The sequence below is a fragment of the Spinacia oleracea genome, chromosome 2 (genome assembly GCF_020520425.1).
Source record: "Spinacia oleracea cultivar Varoflay chromosome 2, BTI_SOV_V1, whole genome shotgun sequence".
In the NCBI taxonomy this organism is placed as follows: Eukaryota; Viridiplantae; Streptophyta; class Magnoliopsida; order Caryophyllales; family Amaranthaceae; genus Spinacia; species Spinacia oleracea.
The window spans coordinates 72,964,060-72,992,025 of NC_079488.1; the positions used below are offsets into that span (position 1 = coordinate 72,964,060).

At 35.4% G+C, this 27,966-nt stretch overlaps 4 protein-coding genes across 4 annotated transcripts in view; 2 read left to right on the forward strand and 2 right to left on the reverse strand.

Moving 5' to 3' along the window:
- The window catches only part of LOC130467526 (protein ALP1-like), a 1,335-nt gene extending 1,188 nt beyond the window's left edge, over positions 1-147 (reverse strand). Inside the window, exon 1 of the mRNA XM_056836054.1 lies at positions 1-147. This exon is cut by the window's left edge and continues 1,188 nt beyond it. Within this exon, the coding sequence (XP_056692032.1) occupies positions 1-147 (147 nt within the window).
- Positions 148-850: 703 nt separating this feature from the next.
- LOC130467527 (glutathione S-transferase T3-like) lies at positions 851-1,990 on the reverse strand. Its single transcript, XM_056836055.1, has one exon. It carries the CDS (start codon positions 1,988-1,990, stop codon positions 851-853), a length of 1,140 nt encoding a protein of 379 aa, XP_056692033.1.
- A 4,072-nt stretch (positions 1,991-6,062) lies between these two features.
- Positions 6,063-6,619, forward strand: LOC130467528 (uncharacterized). The gene is made up of 2 exons (XM_056836056.1): positions 6,063-6,180; positions 6,315-6,619. The coding sequence occupies exons 1-2, from the start codon at positions 6,063-6,065 to the stop codon at positions 6,617-6,619; spliced, it is 423 nt and encodes a 140-aa protein (XP_056692034.1).
- A 4,759-nt stretch (positions 6,620-11,378) lies between these two features.
- On the forward strand, positions 11,379-27,715 carry LOC110801287 (uncharacterized). The gene is made up of 3 exons (XM_022006634.2): positions 11,379-12,158; positions 27,093-27,278; positions 27,382-27,715. Exons 1-3 carry the CDS (start codon positions 11,646-11,648, stop codon positions 27,640-27,642), a joined length of 960 nt encoding a protein of 319 aa, XP_021862326.2. The 5' UTR covers positions 11,379-11,645; the 3' UTR covers positions 27,643-27,715.
- The last annotated feature ends 251 nt before the right edge of the window (positions 27,716-27,966 follow it).

A 27,966-nucleotide genomic window follows, 5' to 3' on the forward strand; every position in this document is an offset into this window, starting at 1 on the left:
GGTATCATTCTCATTTCGAAGTCTAGGACCTCGTGGAAAGAATGTGTTTGGTAAGTGATGAGTGACAAATTCGTCAACCATTCGATCAACTTCTCCGTATGGATTCTCATCAGCAGATTCTGAGCTTGAATTGTATTCAAATAACATTTTTTTTGAGATATAGTAGAGTGTGATAATGAGAAGTGAGTGTGAGAAATGAGTTTGATAATGTGTGTGTATTTAAAGAGTAATGTGGATAAGAATATATGGATTTTTGGATTTTCTTAGATTTTCGATAAGATTTTTGGATTTTCTTAGATTTTCGATAACATTTTTGGATTTTCTTAGATTTTCGATAAGATTTTTTTGGATTTTCTTAGATTTTCGATAAGATGTTATTGGATTTTCTTAGATTTTCGATAAGATTTTTGGATTTTCTTAGACTTTCGATAACATTTTTGGATTTTCTTAGATTTTCGATAAGATTTTTTTGGATTTTCTTAGATTTTCGATAAGATGTTATTGGGTGTTCTTAGATTTTGTTGATAAGATTTCCTTGATAAGATGTTACTGGATGTTTTTAGATTTTCTTAAATTTTCTATTGGTTGATAAGATTTTATGGATTTCTTGATAAGATTATATTGTACTTTCTTATAATATAATAACAACAATGTGCAAAATACTATTTGGCAATAAAAAATAATATAATATATTACATAACACAAAACAATACAAAGTTAAAGACATAACACGAACTAATACAAGTTTAAAGGCACAACACGAATTAATACAAGCTTATTGAAAACTTATTAAACTAGATTGTGACAAAAAATTTAAACACATGAAATAAACTAAACATTAAACACCTTGCTAATTATCACCACCATAAAACTCCAACATCAATCCTGCCTTAACTTTTTCCTCATCAGGAGTTAGACAAGCCTTAAACACCAATGTTTGCAAGAAATCATGTTTCATTTTTTGCTTATCCAACTGAATTCTCTGTTCCTCTATGTCAAGTTGTCGCCTCCGCATTATAGTCTTTTCTGCTTCTCGCTCGAATCTCTTTAAATTAAGTTCGTGCCCATTATTCCTCACTTCAGTGTTAGCTTGCAAACGACTTCCAAAAGACGAAACTGCCTCTGATGATTCTGCCCCTTTTCCTTTTCTTCTGGCCTTAGCTTTCTTTACACCATCTGGTCGAGATATACCTCCAGATACGAAGCTCCCACCACTTGGCAAGACGGTGTCACCATCATCATCAACTCTAGTTCTCTTGCCACTTCCATCACTCTCTTCAGTAGAAATTGGTAGACTGGCATCGTATGTTTCTCTCTCTGTCTTTGACATACCCCACCTCATCATCACCCTCCACTTTGGGTTTTCTTTAGTAAGCATCTTCCAAGCATGCATCAATGTGAAGTTCTTTTTGTTTTCTGTGCGGAATAACTGGTGAGCGGTAGCAACTTGGTCCGCATCATTATTCCCACTTGCAAATAACCTACCAGCCTTTTCAAAACTAGCAGCCCACAACATGATGTCTGGAGACATCCTTCTCCAACGACTCTCTAAACATTTTGCATTTCTTACAGGAAGTTCGTACGGTCTACCTACTTGAATTTGGCTATAGCGCGCAGCAGCTTGCCTCCAAATATCAGCTTTTCTTATGTTGGTGCCTATAATCTGATCGGAGCAAACTTTAATGTAGGAATCAACCAGAGCTTCATCCTCCTGAATCGACCAACTTCGAGACTGAGATGCAACCTTAATTGGTTGATTTGGGTTGACGGGCAATGGATATGTCATGATCGGTTCTTGTGTCTCCATAACACGTTCCTCTATAGCTTCACGGTCAACAATAGTGTTAGCATAAAAAGATTGTTGGAAATTTTGAGAGGAAGAATTACCTTGCGAATAAGAATCATAGCCGGGATGCTGATTGTTGTCAGAGTTGAGATCAAAATCATCAAAATTGTTTTCTAAATTTTGAGAATAGTAATTAGGGTCCATTTTATTTTTAAAAAATACGCAAGCACACTAATAATAATAATGACAGTAACAATAATAATAATGACAATAATAATAATAATGACAATAATAATAATAATGACAATAATAATAATAATAATAATGATAAAATTAATAAATAACAACCGGAAATAAAATTTTCGAAAATATATGCTATTGGAATGTTCAGTAAATTCCAAAAAATAACACAATTATAGTAATACTTAGTATGAAAAATGATTTTGATGATTTTAGAGAGAGAAAAATGATTTTTGAAAGTGTGTCAAAATATAGCAAATTTGGTCTCTATTTATAGATCTTGAAATTTTATGACCGTTGGTATAATGTTTTTTAATTATTTACGGCAAAATTAGCCGTTAACGCAAAATAGCCGTTGCAAATTACACACAATTTTTTGATTGGTTTAAATTCTGAGATTGACAAGTGTCAAATGCCTATTTGTTAGTTCACTACACATGTTACAGCAAAATGAGAATCTTTCCCCCTTTTTCTTGGAACCATACGCACATCACTTTCCAAAATAACGGATCTTTCACAATTTCAAGGCAAATGGGCTGTTTTTTGCCTGCAAGGCACATAAATGCGGGCCCCATTTTTCCGTGAGCATTTTATGAAAACAGAATGCCTCGCGTGCATTTTTAATTTTCCCCGCGAGTGAATTTGCATCTCCCCACTGATGTAGTGCGTGTGTTTTTTTTCCTCGCCTTTTTATGCTCGCGAGCAAATTTTTTGCCCATTGGTGGGAGTGCTCTGATAACAAATCTGGGACGGATGGAGTATCAAACAATGTGACACTTGTTATCTAATGCACATCATAATTTTACAAACTTTGGTCACCCCACCATATCTGAAATGTTATTTTGCAATTAAAAGAAATTAACAATATTATTTGGTCCCCCCCATATACCACATGTCAAGCTTTCTATGCATGCAATTGGTTTTCCATTTGGTGTTCATGAGTACCAATTTTTGAATGATTTTACTATCTCTTTTTCTTTCTCTCTCATCTCTCTACCTATTTTTTTTTTTTATATATAATATATTCTCTCTCTTGAACAACAAATATTGGTGTTTGATAAACATGTTCTAGATGTTTTTCATTTCTCTCCTTCTTCCTCAAACGTTTTTCTTTCTCTCCTACAAAATCTCTCTGATTTCTCTCTCTCCTCCAAATCTCTCCTTCCTCTCATGTTTTTGTCTCCCTCAATAAAATCGGATTTAGATGGTGAAATTCTAGATCTCCGTTACCAACATAAACACACCTCCGCCGCTGCCGCTGCCGCTGCCGCCCTCCGTATAAAAACTCTAGATCAAGAATTTAAGCTTCCTCCAAATATGTATTGTGATGAATTTGCCTCTAAATCCTCCAAATCGTGGTATGATGATGAACTTGTAGGTTGATGTTTCGATTTTTCTGGGTTAATGTTTGAATTTTTTGGGTTGATGTTTTGAATTTTCTGGATGATCTTTATTTCTGGGTTCATACATGTTTCGAATTTTTCTGGGTTGATTTTTGTCAAACATTTTGCCGAACGTTTTGTCGAATATTTGGGTTGATTTTTGTCGAACTTAATGATAATAAAATATCTTCCCTTTACCTTTGCTTTATTATTTTCTCTCTCATTCATTTATTCCAAAAAAAAAAGAATCTCTTACACACAATCATTAATCTTACACCCTGGCAAAAATTGACCCAACCACCAACCCAACTCGAACCCAACCCAATAACAAATGGTTGGGTCAAGATTTTTAACCCGTTTAATTAAATGGGTAAACCTAACCCAACCTGTTTAATTAAATGGGTTGGGTTAGGTTGAAATTTTCAACTCGAAAATAACCCACCTAACCCGTTTAAGGTCAAACAAGTATGTAATATAGATCTGTAGAATATTATTTGAAAGATTTTATTTCTCATTTTTCCTTCAATATCGAATAATTATTTGACTTTTAGATTCATGTCAAATACATATTGAAGTATTACTTTTTGCTATAAGATATGCCAAAAAAAAATCACATCGCAATTCTATAGTCAAGTTAATTTACACTTAAAAGTGGAAAAAAAAATTAAACGGGTCAACTTCAGGTCAACCCGTTTATAATGGGTCGACCTGATTTCGACCCAACCTAAATCATTGCCAGCTCTACTTACACCAATCATTACAAATATACCCAAACAAATCAAGATTCCAGTTTTCTTAATCCTTTCCCCGATTCCAACCGGAAAGAACTTAAAGGAACGGAGGAATTTCGGCTTTTAATTAACAACTAGTTTTTGGGCCCGGGCGTTGCCCCGGGTTACTACATTAATGACATTCACATTTACTTATATTTTATTTTTGCAATGATAACATGAACACATGTAATAGCTTAGTGGTAAATACTTTAATGTTTAAACTCAAGGTCAAGGGTTCAAATCTTATGCAAACCTTGTTTGATATTTTTTTTAAAGTGTATGAAGATACATTGTACAAACCACCCATAAGAAGGCGCCACGTGTCACATAAACTTTGTTTTAAACGTCTTTTAATATATAGTATAGATTAGCCGACTAAGTAATAATCGACTCTTTTACAAAACTCATTTGTAGAATCAAGGTCATTCCAAGCTTATAATGACCTGATCAACTAGTGGGTTTTAAAGGTTCTAAACTGCCTCAAGTGACCGTTGTATACATTTCCATAACCTATTGAGGGTTTTTGAGACCGGGTCTCGAAATCTCCGAATTCGTTCAAAAGTATTACAATAGCCATCATTTTGTGAAATTTCGACTTCTTTTTACCCTTAGAGAGGTTAGTGGTCCGTGTTTTTTCCATATACTCCATGGGATAAAAGACATTGGGAGGTTAATTAATTAGAACTATTTATTTTGGCTCTTATATATTTGAGTCGATTTTCTTACAAAACCAATGTTGTTAAATCCAAATTATTTTGACCCTTCAAGTGATCAACTAGTGGGGTTTTAAGTTTTAAGCTACTTATATTATCGTCGAATAAATTTCATCAACTTTTAGGAGTTTTCGAGATAAGGTCATGCGAATTCCAAAAATTTAGTAAAACATGGTACTATCTCCATTCCCTTTTGTTCTTCCTGTTTTCTGAAATGGCGTTCCTTTTTTTTTCTTCCTGTTTTACTATTTTTGGACATGATTTTTACCCGAATACCCTTATTTATCTTTCTAATTACCAAAAATACCTAAGAATCTCTACATATTTTACCCTAAATTTCTCACCATCTCTTATTTAATTCATTCACGTTTCCCAATTCATCCACCCACCCCACTTTTCTGATATTTTTTTATTACTTTCTCTTACACCCAATCATTAATCTTACACCAAATAATTACTTTTACACCAATCATACCAAGATTTCATTTTTCTTAATCTCCTCCTCGATTCCAAACAGAAATAACAAAAGATAACGAAGGGAGAATACCACATTCGTTTGATAATTTCAATATTTTTGAACCCATATTGGTTAGTGGTTAGGATTGTGTTCAAGTACTTTATGGGACTCATAGAGGCATATTGCTTGGTTAAAATAATCTATTTCGTCTCTTTAACGTATATTTAAGCCATTTTTTTTTTCAAAACCTACATTGTTGAATCAGGTCATACTGACCCTTTAAGACCAACAAGTGAGTTTTTAATTTTCTAAATTTCATCGCCGAATACATTCTCCCAAAGTCTAGGATTGAACTAAGGTAAACTAAACAAGACCTTAGTCACTGGGTCAAGATGTCATTCGGTTATACTATTATAAATATTCAAACACAAAATATCATCTCATCACATGTCGATTCCTATTTAATGATGACATGACGACTCATCATCTTTACATATCATCTCGTATATTTTTCATGCCAACTTTTATAATATTGTTGAAAAAATATTAACCCCCTCATTTGCAATTGGGTTATTGATGTATCTTGCTAGTCATACAAGACCTAACATATAATTTTTTGTGAATTTGTTAGCAAGGTTTATCTCATATCCAACCCGGAGGCATTGGAATGGGATTAAACATGTACTTCGTTATCTACAAGTTACAAAATATATGAGTTTGTTCTTTCCTAATATATTCAAAGAGGGTTTAATTGGTTTTGCAGATGCAGGGTATTTATCTGATCCTCATAATGGTCGATCACAAACTGGATATTTATTCACATGTGGAGGTACTCATATTTCTTGGCGTTCTATGAAGCAAACTATTGCAGCTATTTCTCTAACCATTATGAGATTTTAGCAATTCACGAGGCTAGTCGTGAATGTGTATGACTAAGGTCTGTGATTCAGCATATAAGAGAAGATTGTGGTTTATCTTCCGGGAAAGAGGCACCAACACTTTTATATGAGGATAATGCAACATGTATTGCACAGCTCAAGGAAGGATACATAAAAGGTGATAGAACAAAGCACATCTCACCAAAATTCTTTTTCACTCATGAACTTCAGAAGACTGGCGATGTAAATATCTTGCAGATTCATTCAAGTGAAAATTTGGCAGATTTGTTTACTAAGGCGCTTCCTACTGCTACATCTAAAAAGTTTATTCACCTCATTGGATTGGGCCGTCTCAAAGATCTTCAGTTAAATTGTCATTATGGGGAGTAATTGCGCGCTGCACTCTTTTTTCCTTAACCATGGATTTTCTCAATGGGTTTTCCTGGTAAGGTTTTTAATGAGGCAGCATTTCATGCGCATTATAAGGCATTGTATTGTTTTGGATAATAGATATCCAAGGGGGAGTGTTATAAAATATATATTAGGGTGGATGTCCATTATACCCTTACCCCTATATAGCACTATGTATGTATATATATTAGATATGCCTAATGAATGAATAGTATAACAGACATACAGTTTCTCTCTTCCTCTCTCTCTACTTTCATAATATTATTCATATGTTGTGTATTTTATTTTATGTAATTTTATATGAAGTACTTTACAGGATAATAATCCACCCTTTGCACATTTAATTTCTTACGGGTACAACGGTATGCTGTACGATCTCGATTGATTGACTCATATCATTAATCTATCTCCCTACTATCAAAAGTTAGGGTCTCATTCTCCCTCATTCAATTAAAAAATATCTAATATCTCTCATTTTTATAAAATATAGATAAGCAAACAATAAATTATTGTAGAAAACTCCTTGGAAAATCCTTTTGCGACGATTAAATTAGGATGGAGCGAGTATGTGAGGTCATTTGATGTAATAGCAGTGTTTTAAATACTCTCGCACGCATAGCGTGCATGTAATACTAGTATTAACAAAGACAACAAAGATAATCACTCACCCTAAAACAAATATATCGTCAAAATGCCAAAATGCCAAAAGAAGGATCACCTAGAGCCCAAGGTCATGAGCCACTGGACTAGATGATTTTTTAGTGCTTAATATTTGTTGTGATTAGTTGTAACAAAACAAATTTATGTTTTATTAATAATTTCGCACGCATGGCTTGCATATAAGACTAGTAACTTTTAACATAAGGTGGAGGATTAATTCTGTGCTCCTGATTGGGCCCAATTAATGAACATCAAGAAGGCACTGATCCTATTCGAACTCTCATCTGGTCTACAAGTAAACTTCCACAAGAGCTCAATAATTGGGTTAAATACCAATGATCTGTGGCTACACTTGATGGCAGAAACTCTCCACTGCAAAATAGGGGCAATACCATTCACGTATTTGGGCCTCCCAGTCGGTGCAAACACCTCCAGACACGCTACTTGGGAGCCAATTATCGAACGAATGGCAAAGAAACTATCAACATGGAAAGGTAACCTACTGTCTTTGGGTGGTCGAGAAATTCTCTTGAAAGCCTCCCTCTCGAGCCTACCACTGTACTTCATGTCTTTGTTCCCGATACCTGTTGGGGTGATAGAAAAAATCACAAAAATTCAGCGCCAATTCCTGTGGTGTGGAAATCTTGACAAAAAATTCCTTGCCCCCATTGCCTGGAGTCAAATACAATACCCGAAATTGCTTGGAGGATTGGGGGTTGGTAATATCCTCCACAAAAATCTGGGCCTCCTCTTCAAATGGTTTTGGAGATACTTCAATGAGCCGCACTCTCTATGGCGCCGCACAATTTGCTCCAAATACAAGTACAAAGCTGAACCGCACAATATGCAGTGACATCCAAATCCCTCAGCAAGGTGGACCGTGGAAACACATTTGCTCTCGGCTTTTGAAACATCCTTTATCCCGCAGCTTAATCACAAGCAAAATAAGAAAGATGGTTGGTAATGGTGATGACACCCTCTTTTGGCACGATGTGTGGGTCGGAGACTCCCCTTTAAAAAGAGTTTGCCCTAGACTCTACATGCTGATGCTATCCACCTCTCAAGATGCAAGTGTATCATCATATGGGTTTTGGGACGGAAAACAATGGAAATGGAGCTTCTTTTGGAGGCGCGAACTACGACCACGTGATCTGGTGGAGCGATCATTATTACTCCAAGCACTTGAAAATACTGCACTCTCGCCATTAGACTCAGATTCTTTCATATGGAGCCCATGTAAAAATGGCTCATTTACTGTCAAATCCTTTGTCTTGGAACTGGAAAAATCGGAAGAAAATTGCCCAAAAGATGTTATCAAAGGAATATGGCAGGGTCTCGTCCCCCACCGCATCGAGATATTCACCTGGCTTGCCCTCCTTGATAAGCTGAACACCAGAGACAAACTAGCCCGTATTGGAATATTACAACACTCAGAAGCTATATGCGTACTGTGCAATGAACACCCTGAAACTTGCAGCCATTTATTTCTTCATTGTACTGTCACTTGGAATCTATGGAGCTGGTGGCTTAATTTATGGGGCCTTCATTGGGTTCCACCCTCATCACCAAGGGATGCCTTCGAACAGTGGCAACCTCCCGCCACAAACAGCTTCTTCAAAAAAGCATGGACATTTGTAATCATGTGGACGATATGGAAAGAAAGAAATAGCAGATGTTTTGAAAACAAGTTGTGCTCCCGGGCGAAGTTACAAGAACTGATCCTTCTACGGTTGAGTTGGTGGATTAAGGGTTGGGATGACTCGTTCCCGTACAGCACCAATGATGTGTTACGTAACCCCACATGCATCAAATGGAATCCCAACCCAAGCCTCATCTCAAACCCACCCTCATGGCTGCCCCCGCCTCACTCGGTACTTAAGTGGAATGTGGACGCCTCACTAAATCAATTCATCTCAAAATCCGCCATTGGAGGGGTATTACGTGACCACACCGGGAAATTTTTATGCTTGTTCTCAAGTCCAATCCCCCTCATGGAGATAAACCACGCTGAAATCTTTGCCATTCAAAGAGCCCTCAAAATCACACTTCACTCGAATATGCTGCAGAACAATTCACTTATAGTCGAATCAGATTCGGCTAATGCGGTCAAGTGGTGCAATGGAATTATCAAAGGCCCCTGGAACTTGTCCTTCACCATTAACTTCATCCGTAGCCTGATAAGAAATGGACCGGAGATCCATATTGTCTACAAGGGCCGGGAAACGAATGTAGTTGCGGACTGCTAAGCAGGCGTTGCGTAGAAGTGATGAGTTTGTAGCTTGGCTATAGAGTAATATAGTGGATAGCCTTCATTTCTGCTCTATCAGTGTAAGCTAAACCCTAGCATGTAATTCTCACAATCAATGAAATACATGCAACCAATTATCAAAAAAAAAAGAAAAGATGGAGGATTAATTCTAATATGTCAATACTAAAAAATGGCCACTTAAATGAAAAATATTTCTCTATTAGTACTTGTTAATAATTGCATAATTTTTTTTTCAATTTTTGGGAATGCAAAACTTTAATCATTAATATATCTAGTTATACACGGGTTAAATTATAAAATTTTATATTTCGAAAATAAATATCAAGATGAATCTAACAAAAAACCACATGACTACTTCCTTATGTATAAGTCACAAAAAATTGATATTGTAAAAGAGAGAGTGTAAAATAGTGTATAACTAGATCAAGTCCGTGTGCATGCACGTATATTCGAAAATTATTTGACCATCTTTTTTATAACATATTTAACTAAAGCTTTTATCCCTTTAAACTAATGCATAAGTAATAAAATTTGAAGGTAGTCAGTTATACATTTAATATGCGATTTTCAACCTACTAGGTATTATATATTTTATATGTTTGATATGACAATTTGACCTAAATATTCGATATGCTTAATATGTTAATTTGACAAAAATATTGAAAAAATGTATTTTCTATTACTGGTATGACAATTTGACTAAAATATCACCAAAATCGTCTAATACTATCAAATTCTATAATCCATTTTTTTTTCCACACATAAATACTCCTAGTTTATATAAAAAGAGAGAAAATAATAAAAATAAAATAAAATAAAGTAGATATGTTTTTTTATGAAGTGATTTTTGGCTGGTACATTTTGCATTAGGAACTGACATGTGCCATTCCTGGTGTTAGTTTTAGTATAATTTACTCCCTCTGTCTCATTTTATTCTTTACGTTTAGCATCATGCACGTGATTTAACAAATAGTTAATGTGAACAAATATTCTTTTTTTTACTTAAACAATGCAAATTAAATTTATTAATACTAATCCGTAATATTTTCACCTTTATCCAAAAATTTATATTGAAAAAATGAGAATTATTTAATGTTCCAATAGGAAAATGTGAGAAATTTAATGACATAATGAATTTGATTGGTTTAAATAATTATTTGGCACGATTTTTAACAGAATATTAGGAACTTTTATGTTATAATATAAAATTAAATATCTCAAGTGTAAAGATTAAAATGAGACACCAGAAACGAAAAACGTAAAGAATGAAAAGGAACGGACGGAGTAATAGATGGTGCATAATTACAAATGGGGTAATTATAATTTTTTTTGGAGGATCTCTATTATATAAGTGAAAATGTGAGGTTATTTTAGTGAATCCACTTTTTGTGTACCCCTTGGATTATTAAAATAATCCATAACACTTATAGAATAGAGAATATAATGACAACCTACCCAGTAAGAAAAATCCAAAGAAGCATTTTAATTAAACTAGCCCTTAAATAAATTCTTACCAATTTTAATCAATCTGTTTATATGCATTTGGCTCTATCTAATTTATATATTTTTTATATTCGCACGCATCACATTTATATGTTTCTTATATTCGAACGTATCTCATGCATATAAGACTAGTAATTTAATATTGGGAGTATGTAAGATGATTTCAAAGTGTAATAGAAAAATAAAAATCTAGGATGATTTTAAAACTGAAGTGATTAATAATAAATACACATAACAGAAATTGTCTTTTTATAAAATTTGAAGGCATGATTTCCACCGCAATATCCTGAATTCAAGCATAAAATAAAGAAAAAGAAAAAGCAAATAAAACCACCAAAAACAATTAAGCATACGTTACCCAAATTCAGTCAAAAGTTTGAGCGTTTCAAGCGATGATGAATTTCATGATCAAGTACCAAAAATGTAGTGATTTCATATTTCTTTAGTGGAATACTTGGTCACATTCCATTTTATCCTCAACTACCCCACCAAAAAAATTAATTACTCCTAATCAAAATATTTTGTACCTTAAGTTTTTTTTTTTTCATACATTGATTTTCCTCATAGAAAAAAATGATGTACACGAAATCCGAATCTGATAGTATTGTTAGCCTATCATCACTATCATCACCTAAGCCGCCTCGGCCGGTTTACTATGTTCAAAGTCCTTCACGTGACTCACAAGAGGAGGATAAGTCTTCGACAACGGCCTCGGCCACCGCGACGTTGGAAACTGTTACGCCGACGGGGTTTCAAAGCCCATTGGAGGGATTGACGTTGATTTCGTTTTTTAGTCGACAATCGAGGTCGCCGGCTACTAGTCGGGTGAGTGGTCTACATGGGTATCGTCGAAAGAGGATGGAGAGGGATAGGGTACAATTGCTCGGAGGGCGTCACCTTGCCGCCAAGGAGGCCGAGACAAGGAGGGATGTGTATGTGAATTGGTGGAGGGATGAGGAGGAGGAAGAGTTGTCATGGGGTTGTAAGGTTTTTATGTGGATGATGTGTTTAGGGTTGGTTTTTATGGTGGTGTGTTCTATTGTGTGGGGTGCTAGTAGGCCTTATAATGCTCAAGTTTTTCTCAAGGTAAGATTTTTTAATCCATGCATGTTTTCATCAATTAGACTTTAACATGCATGCACTAATTAAAAATTAGGCAAGTTAATTATTTACACAAATCATTGATATGTGAGCCTCCCCAACATTTATTTTTTGATTAAGAATTTACAACACCATTTATTCAGGGAAAGATAGCTGACATTTTATTAAATTAAGTAAATTTCCGTCAAAGACTTGATGTTTTAAGGGAATTATTACGTCAATATTTTTATTAGTAAATAATTACTAACACCTTAAAATTTTGGAATCTCGTCATTGGTAAAAATCTACATCCCTCTATCAAAATGTATCTATCTTAAAGGATATGATTATTTTGAACGATACTCATATCTTTCTTAGTTTCTTTGAGATAAAATTTATTGTTTTATCAAAAAATTCTGAAGTCATAAATCAATTTATCAATTAGGTGTGTTTTATTCATTCAATTTTTATTTATATGAACTTATTAAAACTTATCAACTTATTAAAATTGTATATTGTATTTGAGTAGATCTCATTTTTCCGAACTTTTTTTATTTGCACATATCTGAAAATAGTCTTCTTAAAAAAAAGAGACTATATTAACTAAGATGAACAAAATAAGACCTATGTACTTAGAAAACTCACCTGAAATGATTACAATAAGTGCATGATTTCAACAACTTAAATTTCTCCCCTATACGTCTCCACTATCTAGTTCTTCCTACTTTATATAGAAACGTTATGACTTGGTACGTGCTTTATTAACAAACGTGTTTAAGAGATTAACTCCCTTAATGAATCCTAATCAAGCACTCTTAATGGCTAAGCTAAATTTGTTGGTGAACAAATGTCACATCATTAAGCGTATATATCCACAAGAGTAACGTTATAGGTCTAATACTCAAATAATTGATTAATTTGAGAGTGATGGATAGCTCATTTGGTTAGAGATTCATTCAATTCCCGGTTTCAGGTGATATTGGGATCGATTCTCATTTCCGCCCTTGTGGTTCATTCGCACAAAAAAAAAATTTGATTAATTTCCGCCTTTTCCGGATACATATAAGAAATTTCAATACGATGGTATGTGAATAATAGTATTTATGTATATATATTCTTGGGTTTTTCTATATCATGATCTAGTGTTTCTTTGAATTTTATGTTGTCCTATGCTTTCGAAGTCGTTCACATTGTACTTGTAAAATTAATCAACCTTATTTTTGTTTTAATCCAACATTAACAAATTTCGTTACTTTATAAACAAATGAAAGTTTTTCCATATTATAATCAAATGCATATTTTTGTTAATCAACCGTTATTATAGAAAAATCTTGATTAAAAAAAAAATAACGGAAATTTTTAGATCGGGTTGCCAATGGGGACAAAATAGATTGAATTTTACAAATAGAAGGGTATTCGACCGTTAATTTTTCCGAACTTATTTTGCTAGAAATGAGTAAAATAAATTGAATGGAACTAACCTTAATCTCTGTTCTTCTGGACTTAATTTATATTCAGTTCAGTTCAGTTCACTACAAGAATTTGTATCTTTAACTACAACCTAATTACGACGAGTCAAAAATCTTGTCGTAAAAGCCTTTTGCGATGGGACTTACAATCAAACAAAGACGGGAACAACCGTCACAAATGTTTTTTTACGACGGATTAACGACAGGATTTTCCATTAACGACGGCCCTTTTATGACGGGTTCGCGACGGGAAATCCCGTCATTAATCAACGATTATTGGCCTTTAACGACGGAATTTCCCGTCGTTAATGGTACAATATTTTGTAGTGGTTCATTTCAACACCTTTCAATTCAATCAATTTCAGTTCTATTCAGGTCCATTCAGTACAGTTCAAAAGAACTGCGTTAGTGTTCATATTCGTCTTTAATATTTAATTTTTTGTTATTATAATGTTAAAAATTACTATTATTATATTGCACTGTTCATCTTTATGTATTTTTATAATTAATAATAATAATAATAATATAATAATAATAATAAATAATAATAATAATAATAATAATAATAATAATAATAATAATTATTATTATTTATTATTATTATTATTATTATTATTATTATTATTATTATTATTATTATTATTATCAATTAATTACTACTCTCGATGTTCCATAATGTTTCTCATGTTTACTATTCATATAGTTAAAATTTAAAAACTTTGATCGTAATTAATAGTATAATTAAGAGTATAAATATTAATTTGTGGGATATCTTTGGATTCGTTTCAATAAATTTTTTCTAAATATCATTTTTTTTAATAATTTTTACTTATACGAAATTAAAACTATTAACGGCCAAAGTAGTGCATTGGTGACCGCACATAATGGAAAAGTGAGGAACATTATAGAAAGGACGGAGTACGCCTTAATTTTTTTTAATCAATAAATACTCCTTCCGTATTTATTTAAGGGATACACTTGCCTTTTTCGGCCGTATTTATTTAAGAGATACACTTGCCATTTTTAGTAACTTATCAACTCAACCATCTAATTAAATAATACATTTAATTTACCCTATGACCCACCATCCTATTAAACAAATAATTTCATAAACCCACCTCACCTCTCACCCACCAAAATGACATGGTCCCCACTTGTTTAATTATTAACATATCTACCCAACCTCACTTGCTTTATTATTTTATTTCATTCAATTTTTCTTCTTAATACCCGTGCCCGACCAAGTGTATCTCTTAAATAAATACGGAGGGAGTATGAATTTAAAATTTTAATTATTTAATTATTTATTATTAATTATTAATTATATAATTATAAATTAATTATTTTTATTCATTACTTATTCTTATTAAATATTATTAATTATTAGTTATTATTAATTATATAATTATTACGGATTAACTATTAATTATTAATTATTTTATGATTTATTATTTAATATTTATTACTGACTCCGTTCCTAAATAAGTGTCAATTTTGAGAGAATTCGCAATAATTTAAAAAACTGAAAAGTGTAGAAGAAACACAATGTCTGTGAGTGTTTTTTCGGGGAAGGGATAAAGTAGATAAGTGTTCATTCATAAAGTATAAATAAAAGTGATGTGGGGATGAAAAAGTGTGAAATGTGTAGAATGTGTAAAAAAAACAATCATGATTTATGGAAAAGGGGGAAAAGTATATATAATAGAAACAAAACACTTATTAGGGAACACGCGATATAGAATAGTGGACACTTATTTAGAAAAAGGGGAGTAATTATTATTTATTATTTTATTATTTACTATTCATTCAGTTCAACTAAATTCAGTTCAGTTCAGTTAAATAAAGCTAAGAAAAACAGCCCCTCATCTTTTTCTCATTTTTCCCTAAAATTAATTTCCGCCTTTTCCGGATACATACTTCTTCCGTTCCGGAAATATCGCAACATGGTTGACTTTTACTCCTTTAACCATTACTTTGACTCTTAATATTGTAAGGTTATGATACATATGACATTTACATAGATCATGCGGAAACAACCATTAACCCAGGAAACATATTATTTACACATAATCATATAGCATAATTAGATGCATACTCTTTGTTGCGTGCCTTCCCTAGCTGCGCCCGAACCGAACAAGAACAAGTCTTTTAGGACTCCAAGTGTCGTCCCTCCGTAGATAGTCCACAGCACGTCCGGATCCGCCTTAAGATTGACCAACTAGAATCGCCCTTAAGGTACTAGAAAATTTCGGCACTTTTGAGCAAGATGTGTGTTTGATTTTCTCTCAAAAAACTCACTTTTGAATACTTTGAAACTTGTATATAAATTATGACCCCTAGGCCTTTATTTATAGAGTTATGGAAAAGGAATCGTAATCCTAGTAGGATGCGAATTAATTGGAATTAGAATCCTACATGAATTCTATTTAATTAATTTATCCAATTAGGAATAGACATTTAATCATACACTGACTCTTGCTGATTCAGGAATCACGCATGAGCACAAACTCACACACACACGGCAGCCACAAGGACTGCCCATGCGTGCGAGCTGCAGCCCACGCAGCAAGGCCCACGCATCCGTGGCCTTGGCGCGCGCTGGGCTTGTGGCGTGCGTGCTTGCTGGGCGACGGCCTGGCTTCGTGCTGGGCCTTCGTCCGGCAGGCCTCGTCCGATGCTAATTCGTACGATACGCTTCCGATTAAATTTCCATTTCCGGAATCTATTTCCGATACGAACAATATTTAATATTTCCGATTCCGGAATTAATTTCCGTTTCGAACAAATATTTAATATTTCCGTTTCCGGAATTATTTTCCGATTCCGGCAATATTTCCGATTCTGACAATATTTCCGTTTCCGGCAATATTTCCGATTCTGGTAATATTTCCATTTCCAATAATATTTTCCGATACGTACCATGTTTCCGTTTCCGGTAACATCTACGACTTGGATAATATTCATATTTCCGATACGATCCATATTTCCGTTTCCGGCAATATCATCGTTTCCGGAGTATTCATTTCTTGCCTGTGACGATCTTAGCTCCCACTGAAACCAAGATCCGTCGGTTCCGAATATTCATAGATGGAGTATTTAATGCCATTAAATACTTGATCCGTTTACGTACTATTTGTGTGACCCTACGGGTTCAGTCAAGAGTAAGCTGTGGATTAATATCATTAATTCCACTTGAACTGAAGCGGCCTCTAGCTAGGCATTCAGCTCACTTGATCTCACTGAATTATTAACTTGTTAATTAATACTGAACCGCATTTATTAGACTTAACATAGAATGCATACTTGGACCAAGGGCATTATTTCCTTCAGTCTCCCACTTGTCCTTAGGGACAAGTGTGCATTTCCTAATTCCTTTTTCGCTCGATGCTTGCTCTTGAACATAAGGTAAGAGTTGTCATCCTTATTATGTCCAGAGGTGTTCCTCGGTTTCAGAGTTCAACTGATCAAATAAACAGATAATCATAGCCTATGATTCATCCGAGCACGGCCATGCATTTCACAGTTTCTAGCTCTCCGAGTGGCCTTGTACAACTTTTAAGCATCTCATCCCGATTTATGGGAGGACAATCCCAATCTTGCGATCTTGAGATTAGACTTCGTTTGATAGGTGATTACCTGAGCGTTGCCTTTATAGCCTCCTTTTACGGTGCGACGGTTGGTCAACGTCAAAGCAACCAGTTCTCAAACAAGTAATCTCAAATCACTCAGGTATTGAGGATTTAGTGTCTAATAATTTAATGAAATTTACTTATGACAGATTTTCATCTCTTACAGTAAAGTTTCATAGGTCTTGTCCGATACTAGTCTTCCCAAAGTAAGTATCTATGCAAATGATTATGACATTGCCATGTCCACATAGTTCAAGAAACAGAACTACTAGTCATCTTGCATTCTAATCGTCTAACGTTTTCTATGCGTCCAATTTTATAGAAAACTCCAATTAGGGACCATTTTCAACCTTTGACATTCAAGTTCACTTGATAGACATTTCTTAGTCACAGGACTGGTCCTGACAGTCTATCTTGAATATATCGTCAAGTTGAAGGGACTCATCATTTAATAAACCACAAATTAAATGGAAAAATGAATTTCTTTCATTTATTGTGAATGATTAACCAATAATGTTTTACAAAGATTTAAACTCTAAAACTTTAAAACATTAAACAGAGACATCAAAGCCATTCTCCAATATGCTTGATTCCCATAGCTGCAGTGTGCGAGTTGTGCTTCGCTTGCGGCAGAGGTTTAGTTAATGGATCTGATATGTTGTCATCAGTTCCAATTTTGCTTATCTCGACTTCTTTTCTTTCAACGAACTCTCGTAGAAGGTGAAATCTACGAAGTACATGCTTGACTCTCTGGTGGTGTCTAGGCTCTTTTGCCTGTGCAATAGCTCCGTTATTATCACAATACAGGGCTATTGGTCCTTTAATGGAGGGGACTACACCAAGTTCTCCTATGAACTTCCTTAGCCATATAGCTTCCTTTGCTGCTTCATGTGCAGCAATGTACTCCGCTTCAGTTGTAGAATCCGCAATGGTGCTTTGCTTAGCACTTTTCCAGCTTACTGCTCTGAAATCATCTTTGTCGGTTTGGAAACTTGCGTCCGTATAGCCTTTAACAATTAATTCATCATCTCCACCATAGACCAGGAAGTCATCTTTGTGCCTTTTCAGGTACTTCAGAATGTTCTTGGCAGCAGTCCAATGCGCCTCTCCTGGGTCTGACTGGTATCTGCTCGTAGCACTGAGTGCGTACGCAACATCCGGGCGTGTACATATCATAGCATACATTATTGAACCAATCAATGATGCATATGGAATCCCATTCATTCGTCTACGCTCATCAAGTGTTTTTGGGCACTGAGTCTTGCTTAGAGTCATTCCATGAGACATGGGTAGGTAGCCTCGCTTGGAGTCCGCCATCTTGAACCTATCAAGCACCTTATTGATATAAGTGCTTTGACTAAGTCCAATCATCTTTTTAGATCTATCTCTGTAAATCTTGATGCCCAATATGTACTGTGCTTCTCCTAGATCCTTCATCGAAAAACATTTCCCAAGCCAAATCTTGACAGAGTTCAACATAGGAATGTCATTTCCGATAAGCAATATGTCGTCGACATATAATACTAGGAAAGCAATTTTGCTCCCACTGACCTTCTTGTATACACAAGATTCGTCTGCGTTCTTGATGAAACCAAAGTCACTGACCGCTTCATCAAAACGTATATTCCAGCTCCTGGATGCCTGCTTCAATCCGTAGATTGATTTCTTTAGCTTGCATACCTTTTTAGCATTCTTTGGATCCTCAAAACCTTCAGGCTGTGTCATAAACACAGTTTCTGTTAAAACGCCGTTTAAGAAAGCAGTTTTGACATCCATCTGCCATATTTCGTAATCGTAATATGCAGCGATTGCTAACATTATTCGAATAGACTTTAGCATTGCAACTGGTGAAAAGGTTTCATCGTAATTCACACCGTGGACTTGCCTGTAACCTTTTGCAACCAATCTAGCTTTGAAAACTTCAAGTTTCCCATCCTTGTCCTTTTTCAGTTTGAAAACCCATTTGCTTCCAATGGCTTGGTAGCCATCTGGCAAATCGACCAAATCCCATACTTGGTTTTCAGACATGGAGTCTAATTCAGATTGCATGGCTTCTTGCCATTGCTTGGAGCTAGGGCTCGTCATAGCTTGCTTGTAAGTCGCAGGTTCATCACTTTCAAGTAATAGAACGTCATAGCTCTCGTTCGTCAAAATACCTAAGTACCTTTCCGGTTGAGATCTATATCTTTGCGATCTACGCGGGGTAACATTTCTAGATTGACCATGATTCTCACCAGATTCTTCTAAAGATCTCTGAGTTTCATCCTGAATGTCATCTTGAGCATTCTCTAGAGTTTGTTGTTCGACTCGAATTTCTTCGAGGTCTACTTTTCTCCCACTTGTCATTTTGGAAATGTGATCCTTCTCCAAAAAGACACCATCTCGAGCAACAAACACTTTGTTCTCAGATGTATTGTAGAAGTAATACCCCTTTGTTTCCTTTGGATAGCCCACAAGGATACATTTGTCAGATTTTGGATGAAGTTTGTCTGAAATTAATCGTTTGACGTATACTTCACATCCCCAAATCTTAAGAAAAGACACATTTGGAGGTTTTCCAAACCATAATTCGTATGGAGTCTTTTCGACAGCTTTAGACGGAGCTCTGTTTATAGTGAGTGCAGCTGTATTTAGTGCATGTCCCCAAAATTCTAATGGAAGTTCTGCCTGACCCATCATTGACCTGACCATGTCTAGCAAGGTTCTGTTCCTCCGTTCTGACACACCGTTCCATTGTGGTGTTCCAGGAGGAGTCAATTCTGATAGAATTCCACATTCTTTCAGATGGTCATCAAATTCATAGCTCAGATATTCACCGCCTCTATCAGACCGCAGTGCCTTGATCTTCTTGCCTAATTGATTCTCTACTTCACTCTGAAATTCCTTGAATTTGTCAAAGGATTCAGACTTATGCTTCATTAGGTAGACATAACCATACCTACTGAAGTCATCAGTGAAAGTGATAAAGTAGCTGAAACCACCTCTAGCATTTGTACTCATTGGTCCACATACATCTGTATGGATTAAACCCAATAGTTCATTTGCTCTTTCTCCAACTTTAGAGAAAGGTTGCTTTGTCATTTTGCCAAGTAAACATGATTCGCATTTACCATAATCCTCTAAGTCAAATGGTTCTAGAATTCCTTCTCTTTGAAGTCTTTCTAAGCGTTTCAAGTTTATATGGCCTAATCGACAATGCCACAGATAGGTGAGATCTGAATCATCCTTTTTGGCCTTTTTTGGTATTTATGTTATATACTTGTTTGTCGTGATCTAATAAATAAAGTCCATTGACTAATCTAGCAGATCCATAAAACATCTCTTTAAAATAAAACGAACAACTATTGTCTTTTATTATAAAGGAAAATCCCTTAGCATCTAAGCAAGAAACCGAAATGATGTTTTTAGTAAGACTTGGAACATGGAAACATTCTTCCAGTTCCAAAACTAGCCCGGAGGGCAACGACAAATAGTAAGTTCCTACAGCTAATGCAGCAATCCGTGCTCCATTTTCCACTCGTAGGTCGACTTCACCCTTGCTTAACTTTCTACTTCTTCTTAGTCCCTGTGGATTGGAACATAAGTGTGAGCCACAACCTGTATCTAATACCCAAGAAGTTGAATTAGCAAGTATACAGTCTATAACGAAAATACCTGAAGATGGAACGACTGTTCCGTTCTTCTGATCTTCCTTTAGCTTTGGACATTCTCTTTTGTAATGGCCTATTCCATCACAATAAAGACAGCTTAATGTGGACTTGTCCTGCTTTGATTTAGCATTGCCCTTGGACTTTCCACCTTTCTTGAATGGTCTCTTTCTAGCCTTGAGTAAATCTTTGGCTTCACAGTCCAGTACTATTTCAGCCTTTCTGACAAGGTGAATAAATTCTGCAACTGTTTCTTCTCTTGGTTCACTTAGGTATTGTTGCTTGAAGCGACAAAACCCACTGTGTAGTGAATTGAGCAAGACAGAGACTGCCATCCTTTTGCTTATTGGTGTTCCTAGTAGACTTAGGCGATCAAAATATGAACACATAAGATCCACATGGAACCTCAGTGGGACGCCTACCCTCTGTTTAGTGCGAAGGAGCTGAACATGTGTTTCTTGGACCTCCATCCTATAACACCTGTTGGGAGAACTAACCTTTAGCCCAGACATTGATTCAATCAACTCATGGACGTTCAGGTCCCTGTCCTCCGTACTTCCACGACAGATATCCCTCAGATTCTTGATGAGCGTAAAAGGTTCATAAGCTACAAACCTTCTAGCCCAATCATCAGGGATATTGTTCAGCATGAGACTCATAACCTTTTTGAGATCCGCATCCCAGGCGTAAAATCTCTCAGGGGTCATGTCTCTGGCATAGTAGCTTGGCATGGGATGTGATAGTACATACTCAAGTCCATTGAGTTTGACTATTTCAACTAGCTTAGCTTCCCATTCAAGAAAATTTGTCAGGTTCAGCTTGACCATAAGCTCAGAACCCATGATGATGTTTTGATTGTTGTTTGCCATATTAAAACTACAATTGAAAAGAATAAACAAATAAATAACCATTCACAGTTTCTCTTAATAAACTTAAATTCTAGCATACATGCATAATTCAATGTTTATTAAGCATTTTATTCAAGTTATGTGTTCCGGCAGGTGTGAATAAAATGATTCCAAGATCCTAAAATCATTGAAGAACTAAGCACAGTTTGTCGACTTAATCCTAGAACATCTTAGGTAAGCAAAAGCCTTTTGCTAATAGTCTAGAAACTATTCTTGGTTGATAGGTACGTCTAAGAACTTATTAGGTAAACCTATCGAATTTGCCACGACATAAAAGGACTCCTTACTTATATCGTTGAGTTTCACCAAAACTAACATGTACTCACAATTATTTGTGTACCTTGCCCCTTTAGGACCAATAAGTAACACCTCGCTGAGCGAAAACTATTACTAGATTGATGTAAAGGACATCCAAGCAAGTGTATATTTTGGCATGGCACCTTTTAACTCAATTTTTAAGTTTGGAACTTAAGGCTCTTACTATGTTGGTTAGATTTTAAGTGAACTAAAATCCTTAATCATGCAACATAATCAAGCTTTTGATCTCATGCATTTTAAGACATATTTAAAGCAATAAATAACTTAAAACATGCATAAGATATTTGTGATCTAATATGGCCCGACTTCATCTTGAAGCTTTGACTTCAAAGTCCGTCTTGAAAATCTCCGTGGGAGGCACCATTTTCTTCAAATAGGATAAGCTATAACTAATTACAACTATTTGATGGTACGCAGACCATATTTGAATTGAAAAATAACTTTGGTGCTTTAGACCAATTACATTCAAATTAATGGTACGCAGACCATATTTTCTATCCTATTTGGGCCATACTAGTCACTTCATAACCTGCAAAACAGTACATATACAATATATACCATTCACCCATTCATTATCATGAATGGCCCACATAGCTGGTTAGTAAAACACATTATGCATCACGTAAACATTTGCAGCAATTAATCAAGGTCACCAATAATCTACCAATTATTCAGTCCTTATTAATTCTAATCGAGTTGTTTTAACCTTAAGGATTTGTAGACCTAATCAAGAGTTTATGACTAAAAAGCGCTCTCACTCAAACCAATAAATTCATATGCTTTACTAATTTTAAACATAAAATTGTATTTCTAGTCTAACCGGAAACATACAAATTTAATTAAAATTTAAAGCTCATATAAATTTATAATTGAATCCAAAATTTAATTTAATTTCAGTCGCATTTAAATTAATTCATGATTTTAATTTTAGTAAAATAATTAGAATAAATTCCATTTATTATAATTATAATATTCAAAATTAAAATCCAAGAAATTAATTCAAATTATTAATTTTAAAATTAATTAAAATTACGTGAACTGAAATTTTCAAATTAAACATTCAAAACGATCTAATCGAAACGCAAACACCCTACGCGTTGCACGCCCATGGGCCGTGCGCACACAGCCATTGCTGGCCATGTGCGCGCAGCCCATGCGCTCGTAGCATAGCTGCTGCTGTCCCAACGCAAGCCTCCGCACAGCGCCCCATCGCACGCGAGCTATCGCTCGCAGTGCGCGCGCGAGATCGCTCGCTGGGCGCGCTGGCTCGCTCGCTGGCGCGCGAGATCGCTCGCTGGCGCGCGAGATCGCTCGCTGGTGCGCGCGAGCCATCGCTCGCTGGCGCGCGAGATCGCTCGCTGCGCGCGCGCGAGCCATCGCTCGCTGGTGCGCGACATCGCTCGCTGGGCGGGCGACGTCGCGCGCTGTGCGCGCGAGTGATGCTGTGCGCAGCGCTCGTGGCACGCGAGCTTGCGCTCGCTGCGCGCGAGGCTGCGCGCACTTGTGCGAGGCAGCGCGCGTTGTGGCGCAGCTCGCTTGCTGCCCACACGCGACTGCCTTGGCTCGCCCCTCGCCCATGCCCATACGTTCATTGCTCGTGGCACACGACACAAGGCAGGGCTGCTGCCTTGCGCTCGTGCACTACGCCCTTGCTCATTGCATTCGTGCCGCACGGGCGACGAGCTCCCTTGCTCGTCGTCGCATGCCCGCATTATACAACACCCCTTAAGGGTAACACGAAGCGTCCATTGCTTCGTGCGTGCAAGTTATTTGAACGAATCGCATAAAAATTTAAAATTTATATTTAAAATTAATGACAAATTAATAAATATTATTAATTTCATAATTTTAGGGCGAAAAATCGAAAATTTATTATCCAATTGATTTCCGATTGATATGGATTCAAGTCTAGGTCATAAAAATTTAAAATTTATCGTAAATTTACAATTTTTATGGTGGTTTTTAATCATAGGTTTCTAATTAAATTACAATTAATTATGAAAATCAAATTAATTCTAAATTATTCTAATTTTCAACAAATTAATCATAATTACAAATTAGATTGCATAATTAACAAGACTAGGCATTCAAACTTGTTAAACATATGCAGTAGGTCAATCAAAAATTCAAGATTTATCAACAGGAATCGCAAATATTTAATTTAACATCTTAAATTTACGAAATTTTGCATTCGAAAAACTAAAACCTTCGAAAAGTCATAGTTAGGCTTCGAATTTGAGAATTCTGGGTTCGGCAGAAAAATACTATTTTTGTTAAAATTTTAGAATGCCTTTTACATGCGGAATTGACACAAAAATCACTCAATTCGGATGAGTAATGAAGAAACTGCCGAAAAACTGCGTACATATAATTAAATAAACGCAATTTGCAATTAATTAACAATTACGAAAATTAATCACCCCTTTTAATTCTTGCAAATTTGTAATATTTAACCATGTTCATGCAATTTAGATTATGAAAATAATAAGGGGCTCGTGATACCACTGTAAGGTTATGATACATATGACATTTACATAGATCATGCGGAAACAACCATTAACCCAGGAAACATATTATTTACACATAATCATATAGCATAATTAGATGCATACTCTTTGTTGCGTGCCTTCCCTAGCTGCGCCCGAACCGAACAAGAACAAGTCTTTTAGGACTCCAAGTGTCGTCCCTCCGTAGATAGTCCACAGCACGTCCGGATCCGCCTTAAGATTGACCAACTAGAATCGCCCTTAAGGTACTAGAAAATTTCGGCACTTTTGAGCAAGATGTGTGTTTGATTTTCTCTCAAAAAACTCACTTTTGAATACTTTGAAACTTGTATATAAATTATGACCCCTAGGCCTTTATTTATAGAGTTATGGAAAAGGAATCGTAATCCTAGTAGGATGCGAATTAATTGGAATTAGAATCCTACATGAATTCTATTTAATTAATTTATCCAATTAGGAATAGACATTTAATCATACACTGACTCTTGCTGATTCAGGAATCACGCATGAGCACAAACTCACACACACACGGCAGCCACAAGGACTGCCCATGCGTGCGAGCTGCAGCCCACGCAGCAAGGCCCACGCATCCGTGGCCTTGGCGCGCGCTGGGCTTGTGGCGTGCGTGCTTGCTGGGCGACGGCCTGGCTTCGTGCTGGGCCTTCGTCCGGCAGGCCTCGTCCGATGCTAATTCGTACGATACGCTTCCGATTAAATTTCCATTTCCGGAATCTATTTCCGATACGAACAATATTTAATATTTCCGATTCCGGAATTAATTTCCGTTTCGAACAAATATTTAATATTTCCGTTTCCGGAATTATTTTCCGATTCCGGCAATATTTCCGATTCTGACAATATTTCCGTTTCCGGCAATATTTCCGATTCTGGTAATATTTCCATTTCCAATAATATTTTCCGATACGTACCATGTTTCCGTTTCCGGTAACATCTACGACTTGGATAATATTCATATTTCCGATACGATCCATATTTCCGTTTCCGGCAATATCATCGTTTCCGGAGTATTCATTTCTTGCCTGTGACGATCTTAGCTCCCACTGAAACCAAGATCCGTCGGTTCCGAATATTCATAGATGGAGTATTTAATGCCATTAAATACTTGATCCGTTTACGTACTATTTGTGTGACCCTACGGGTTCAGTCAAGAGTAAGCTGTGGATTAATATCATTAATTCCACTTGAACTGAAGCGGCCTCTAGCTAGGCATTCAGCTCACTTGATCTCACTGAATTATTAACTTGTTAATTAATACTGAACCGCATTTATTAGACTTAACATAGAATGCATACTTGGACCAAGGGCATTATTTCCTTCAAATATCTCAAATCGTGCGCAAATAAAAATTATAAATAAATTAATATTTAGAAAATATATATCGATACGAATCTAACATGACCCCACATGACTAAAATTTCCTTACGTATGAATCACAAAAAATGACCAAAGTTGTAGTGGGAATAGTAATGAAATGGTGCGATATTTCCGGAACGGAGGAAGTATAAGAAATTTCAACACGATGGTATGTGAATAATGATATTTATGTACACGATATATTTTTGCGTTTTTCTATATCATAATCTCGTGTTTCTTTGATTTTTATGTTGTCCTCTGCTTTCGAAGTCGTCCGCATTGTATTTGTAAAATATGCTTAATCTTATTTTTGTTTTAATCCAAAGTTAACAAATTCTGTTACTTAATAAACAAATTAAGGGTTTTCCATATTATAATCAAATGTATCTTTTTGCTAACCCAACCGTTAATGTAGAAAAATCTTGATTTTAAAAAAAAGTAACGGAAATTGTTAGACCGAATGCCAACAGGGATAAAATAGATTGAATTTTACAAATAAAAGGGTATTCAAAAGTTAATTTTTCGAACTTATTTTGTCTGACATAAGTCAAAACAATTCGAAGAAAATTAGCCTTAGGCTCTATTCTTTTGGACTTAATTTCAGTTCAGTTCAGTTCAGCTCAACTTCATTCAGTTCATTTCAGCTCCATTAAGTTCCATTTAGTCCAATTGAAATGAACGACGTTGTGTTCATCTTCGTCTTTAATAATCTTATTTTATTATTTTATTTATTACTCCGTATTATAAAGTCAAAAGTTCTATTATTATATTGCAATATTTATCTTTTTGTATTTAGGTTTTTATTATTAATAATAATAATAATTAATAATTAATAATTATTATTTATTAATTACGAAGTACTAATTATTAATTATTTAATTATTAATTATTAATTATTTTATTATTATTGATAATTATTTGTAATTATTAATTATTTATATTTATTATTTAATTATTTATTATTAGTTATTAATTATTTAATTATTTATTATTTATTATTTACTATCTAGTTCTGTTCAGTTCAGTTATGGCTAAAAAAGTTAACAAAAGAAGAGCCTTAATTTTGCGGAAATTTGAATTTTATGTAGGATGTGACTGTACATAATTTCTATTTTGGAGAAGGATCAGATCTTACAGGAGTACCAAGCAAGATATTGACAGTAAATTGTTCGTTGAGAATGAGAGTGCACAATCCTGCTACTTTCTTTGGCATTCATGTTAGCTGCTCAACTATCAACCTCCGTTATTTTGACCTTACTATTGCTTCTGGTCAGGTGAGATTGCTTTCTTTTCGGGTCAAGTATTTTAGATTGGATACGGATCAGATTTGTCACGTCTAGTCTAAATTGCGTGATTTGTTCTGTGGTATGCATATAGTTGGATCCATACTACCAACCCAGAAAAAGCTGGCGGACCGTGCATGTAAACATCGAAGGCCAGAAGGTTCCGCTGCACGGGGCTGGCGCAGGCTTTACCGCCGAAGGTGTTCCGTTGATATTGGACTTTGAGATCAGGTCAAAAGGACAAGTTGTAGGCAAATTAGTGAAGACGAAGCATCGTCGACATGTAAGATGTTCTTTGAACATCACAGCTCAAACTACCCGTATTGTAAGATTTACAGAACAGTCTTGTATATAGTTATAGAATTCAGAGAAGTGGACGTTTAATCATATAGTTATAGTCAAAAGAATTTGAATGTATATGATGTTATATGAATGTTTCGATGATTTCATCGATTATACCATAATTGCTTTTTTTTTTTGGATAAGGAGGCGGACTACCTGACACTATCCTTTCAAATGGGGGAATCACAATGACTCCAAGTTATAACTTCTAGTAGAACAGAACATAAAATGAAACTACGCTCTAACCTCGTACTACCCCAGCCCCAGTTCCAAGTAAACTTGGTGAATAGATTATACCATAATTGTGTTCTCAGGAGTTGTATTCTAAAATTTGAAA

Coding starts and splice junctions, on each gene's coding strand:
- LOC130467527 (XM_056836055.1), bottom strand. CDS start 1,990: ATGGACCCTAATTACTATTCTCAAAATTTAGAAAACAATTTTGATGAT.
- LOC130467528 (XM_056836056.1), top strand. CDS start 6,063: ATGAGTTTGTTCTTTCCTAATATATTCAAAGAGGGTTTAATTGGTTTT. Junction 6,181..6,314: donor ATATTTATTCACATGTGGAG/GTACTCATATTT, acceptor ATATAAGAGAAG/ATTGTGGTTTATCTTCCGGG.
- LOC110801287 (XM_022006634.2), top strand. CDS start 11,646: ATGATGTACACGAAATCCGAATCTGATAGTATTGTTAGCCTATCATCA. Junction 12,159..27,092: donor ATGCTCAAGTTTTTCTCAAG/GTAAGATTTTTT, acceptor AATTTTATGTAG/GATGTGACTGTACATAATTT. Junction 27,279..27,381: donor TTACTATTGCTTCTGGTCAG/GTGAGATTGCTT, acceptor GTATGCATATAG/TTGGATCCATACTACCAACC.